General features: G+C 35.0%; 1 protein-coding gene across 1 annotated transcript in view; it reads left to right on the top strand.

Annotated features, from left to right (window-relative positions):
• The window catches only part of LOC144961992 (uncharacterized), a gene marked incomplete at its 5' end in the record, with an annotated part of 15,427 nt that extends 11,612 nt beyond the window's left edge, over positions 1-3,815 (top strand). Inside the window, 2 exons of the mRNA XM_078894992.1 lie at positions 1,232-1,295; positions 3,335-3,815. Of these exons, the coding sequence (XP_078751118.1) occupies positions 1,232-1,295; positions 3,335-3,391 (121 nt within the window). The remainder of the gene's footprint in view (positions 1-1,231; positions 1,296-3,334) is intronic.
• Positions 3,816-5,000: the final 1,185 nt, after the last annotated feature.

Genomic DNA, 5,000 nt, shown 5'->3' with positions numbered 1-5,000 from the left:
TTCAACCTCAATTAATTTCTCCCCTTCCTTCAATTTTTCGCCCAGATTAGCACAGCGGTCAAATCAAATCGGACTCAATAATTTGTAGACAATTAGAAACAACGTATTATTTTTTGTTTTGTTTTTTGGGGGGTATTTATTTTTGTTTCTTTTGTTTTGCTTTTTTGTGGTTTATTTATTTCAATTTTGTTTGTTTGTTTTGTTGTTTTCTTTGTTGTTGTTGTTGGTGTTGTTGGTGTTGTTGGTGTTGTTGTTGTTGTTGTTGTTGTTGATTTGTTTGTTTGTTTTTCGAGGATAAAGGGAAGAGGGTAGTTCCGAATCATTAAAACCTACACTTTCTTTGAGTGTCGTTACTTGTGAACAATCTATTTGTATGAGAATAAAGATATTTAGGTGTCAAGATTAAAGTTCTTCTCATTGGTGGGCAGCGTGACTCAGCGGTAAGGTCTTTGCTTCGTACCCGAAAGGTACCGGGTTCGATCACCCGCCGCTGCGCTAACCTATGTGAGTGGCCTTGAGTAAGTCACCTCGCCCTATTCAATTTGCGGCGCTGCATTGCGCCTGGGTTATTATTCCAGTCTTCCCTTGGAATAGACCCTAAAGACAAAATTTCCCCTATGGGATGAATAAAGGCAATATGGTTTATTTATTCAATCTGGGTGGGGTTCCTGACCTCCCGTAGTGGGCAGGGGGGTACATACTGTGTCTCCTATCCCCTTATATCTGTTTTCCAACATGCTTTCTGTCTTTGTCTTGGAATGAGATTACTTGGTTTTGTCCTGTCGCTGGCCGGAGTCCTAGCTGGGAGGAAAACAGTCAAATGCAGTTATTGTTTTGGGAGATGATATTTTTTTCCTTGTAAATCATCTCTCTGTTATGTATTATTATATTTGTTATTTTGAATTTATAATGTAAGCATTTGAGTGTATTCCTCTTTGTTGGATTTTGTGCTTGTGTCCGGATGACTTATTGGTGGTCTCAAACTAAGTACTTTGATAGTGTGCTCTTGGAATCTACATCTGATCCCTATTTGTTCCCAGTTCCCCTATGTCTTACCTTTTTCTTGGGTGATTTATTTGTAACTCTAGAACTTTTTACTATCCCATTTTCTTCCTTTTCACTGGCGCTGATATAACCTAAATGTGTTGCAAGCGCCGTAAAATCCTTAAAAACAAAACAAACAATTTAATCAATGAAAAACGACTCCCTTTTGTTTTCCAACAACCCACAGCGAGGAGTGTAGCATTAAAGGAAAAGACGGACGTTGGTATAAGGGGGACAAGGCTATCCGTAAGGTATTGTATGATTCAACATCAATTTACAATAAATGATAACGTGAAGAGTTGAATGTAAGCTTCAATTTAATTACAAAAAAAGATCAAATGAACGTTTCGGGTTTCCCCGTTATCAACAAAACAGGATGAATGAAACACCACAATCTCATTCATCTGTATGTGTTTCATTCATCCTGTTTTGTTGATAAAGGGGAAACCCGAAACGTTCATTTCATCTGCTTTTGTAATTAAATTGAAGCTTACATTCAACTTCACGTTATTATTTGTTTCTTCGAGCTTCGAGCAGCAACATTTACACAACATCAATTTACGGAAATCCGGATAGTGACAATACGCAAAGCCGTGATCTCACATCGTCCTCTGCTCTGGTTCCAAACTCCCTGGGCTCAAAACCCCTCTTCAGCCAACCACAAAACAAAACAAAAAAAAAAACACGGATCGTTTCGGGCTCAAAATCCTTCTTCAGTGATTTAGAAAACCGAAGTTTTTTGCCTGAAGAAGGGTTTTGAGCCCGAAACATTTCGTCTTTGCTTTATTATGAAAAATTTTTAACGTTGTTACATTCATTTTTGCTAATTACTTTTAACAGCCCACAACTTCTAGCAACTTTAATCACTTTGATTCTAGTTCTTATCACTTTTTTTTTTTTAACCCTTTAAAAAACTACACCTTTCGTCTTCAGAAAATCGTACAAAAAATTGATCCAAAATTAAATAAGTATTTGGACAACTACAAAATTTATTTTTAACATCAAAATAATCCATTTGCCGTTTCGGCGTCACAATTTCGATAATGGAGGGAAGATCTCAAACATTAAAAAAATTTTTTTTTTTTTTTGAAAATATAAAAATAAGAAAAATCGAGTCAACCTTGTTTGGAAAATCTCTTTCATGTATAATCTGATTATTTGATTAAATCATATATAATATGATTCTCTCTCTCTCTCTCTCTCTCTCTCTCTCTCTCTCTCTCTCTCTCTCTCTCTCTCTCTCTCTCTCTCTCTCTCTCTTCTCTCTCTCTCTCTCTCTCTCTCTCTTTTTTTTTTTTTTTTCTTCGTACCCGAAAGGCACCGAGTTCGACTACCCGCCGCTCTGTGTGGCCTTAGCTGTTCCAGTATTCCCTTGGAATAGATCCTAAAGAAAAAATTCTCCTTAGGGATGAATAAAGGGAATTTTATTATCTTTATTATTGTTATTATTATTATTATTATTATTATTATTATTATTATTATTATTATTATTATTATTATTATTATTATTATTATTACTATTATTACTATTATTACTATTATTATTATTATTATTATTATTATTATTATTATTATTATTATTATTATTATTTATCTATATATTCATTTATTGGCTCTTTTACTTTAAGTAAGCTGTCTTTAGATTCCAGCAAATAAAATGGCTTCGCTATTCAATAATTAATTGTTTTATTTTCAAGTTTCGATCCAACATTTAGTTCCAATGTCATTGTTGTAAAATGTGTACATATAGAGCAGTATAATTAGGTGCCCCAAACGTAACCAATAACAAGTTGCTAGTGATTTCCGTTAGGGACCGGAAAAATTTACGCACAATATAGGTCTCCCAATTTTGTAGTTTGAGTTGTAGGCAATACACTTTCAGTATTGAAAATATGTTTACATAAAATCTAACAGTTGCAGAAATAATAATATAAGACTTAATTATTCTGAAAATCAGGTCCGAATAATTCTCGTCTTGTTCACACCAGAGCAATAATTTGCTCAGGTCTAAAAATAGATAGACTGTAACTTTTGATAAATTTTACCTTTTGTTCCATAAAATATCCATATCTAGACATTATTTGATGCATGATCGAGTATTTATGAATATGTGTTTCTTTTGCCACCTAGCAGCCAAATTTTAAAGGTTATTTTTCTTCTATAATTTACATTGGAACGTGAGCTGTCAAGACAGGAACATGTGGTTTGCCACGTGCTTCTAGACCTTTGTTTACGTTTGGGGCACCTAATTATACTGCTCTATATCAATAATATCGCCTTTATTCTACAGGACGTTACCACCAGACAGAAAGAAAAGAGCAAACCGTTAAACCTCTCCATTCCATGACATGAGAACCCGAGTAGCAAAACAGCCCGCAGAATAATCGGGAAATAAATGCTTGATAGTCGGAATTGATTCGGTTATAAAAATGTGCCAGATCTTTTTATTCTTAGGATTAAATCCGCGAAATAATGATTGGTCTAACCTGTCAGCCCATAGGCTTTGTGTTGCCATGATATCAGTGTCAAAAAAAATAATTATAATAACAGAGTATTCTCAAGCTTACATTTTGCAGGTCTGACGTTGGAATTTGTCAACTTCTGTGGAAAAGAATTGCCAGATTAATTATATCAAATAAAAAAAATGCCAAACAAGACGCAGAAAAATGTCATAAACGGTCTTTTAAAAAATGCCAAGCTGTTCTATGCATCAAATATTCAGCTAAAAATATGCACTTAAAAGTGGAAATAAAGTTTGCTTTGTTTTTTTCTTTTTTTTTTCGTTGTTTATTTCTGTTTGTTTTTTAATGTATTTACCTTTCTGTCCTTTGTTTTGTTTAATGACTTTCAAAAAGAAATCTTAACTCAAAGAGGTGAGTATGCAAAATCTGAAAAACAAAATTAAACAAGGGACGTAATTCAGTAAATGTTTTCATTAACGAATATAGGATTGAATAGCATCCCTTGAATGAAGAGGATATTATTTTATCACCAGCTTCATCAAGCATAGTAATATAAATTCCTACTTCAATGTGAACATTGATAAAGCCCATTTCCACGGATTGGCAATTCTCATACACCTCATTTATCCCTTAACAAGGTTCCGTAGAACCGAAATTTCCTTTTTTATACAGTGCAAGTCGACGGTTTTGCATACTTTTTGTTCTAGCCGAGCACTCTTACAATATCCTTAATCATCTAAAGTCAGGTACTCATTTTCACCCGAGTTGATTGGGGCCATATATATGTAATGTTTAAGTCATAGACATACTGGAGCCAGAATTGTTTGATCGTTGTCATTGACAACACAGAACCATTGAGCAGCCAAGGTTAACCCTTGACCCTGAAAGGATCTACATTCACCACTTGGACCATATCCAACCATTTCTAAAGATCAATCAATAGGGTTCAACAGTCGTGACGTCACTTCCCTCGTAATGACGCATAGTAACTTAGTAACTGATTCTAAACTATCGGAACAATAGTGGACACCCTTATGAAATACTTCTCAGATGAGCATAAAAGTGTATCCAGAGAAGAAAAACATTATGAATCTGATCATGTTTTGACTTTTATACATTCTGATCACACGACATGTGAAAAAGTTCTAGCCAGCATAAAGAATAAAACATATCGATTTTCTTTGTTTAGAACCAAGCTGTTCGTGCTGGGCGGATGTGACATCAGATTATTGAATCCTATTATTTGTAAAGGGAAACTTCAAACAGCACAATTTAAATTACCTATGGTGAATATTAGTAGTAGCGTAGGGCTACATCTCCACGCTGGATGTCTCCAGCCAGTCTTTAAATGCTTCACGGCAGTTGAGGAAAGCCTCGAAACCTCCGGCCAATCTCGTCACAGGACAGTGTAAGATTATGTGGTCTGCTGTCTCTGGCGTTCCCTGACAGTGAGGACAGTTGGCTGACTCCCCAGACCACATCGATGCATGTTTG

Source organism: Berghia stephanieae, unplaced genomic scaffold, assembly GCF_034508935.2.
Source record: "Berghia stephanieae isolate SIO BIC M18660-M18661 unplaced genomic scaffold, UCSD_Bste_1.3 scaffold528, whole genome shotgun sequence".
NCBI classification, from domain to species: domain Eukaryota; kingdom Metazoa; phylum Mollusca; class Gastropoda; order Nudibranchia; family Aeolidiidae; genus Berghia; species Berghia stephanieae.
This window is presented reverse-complemented; position numbering and strand designations above follow the sequence as displayed.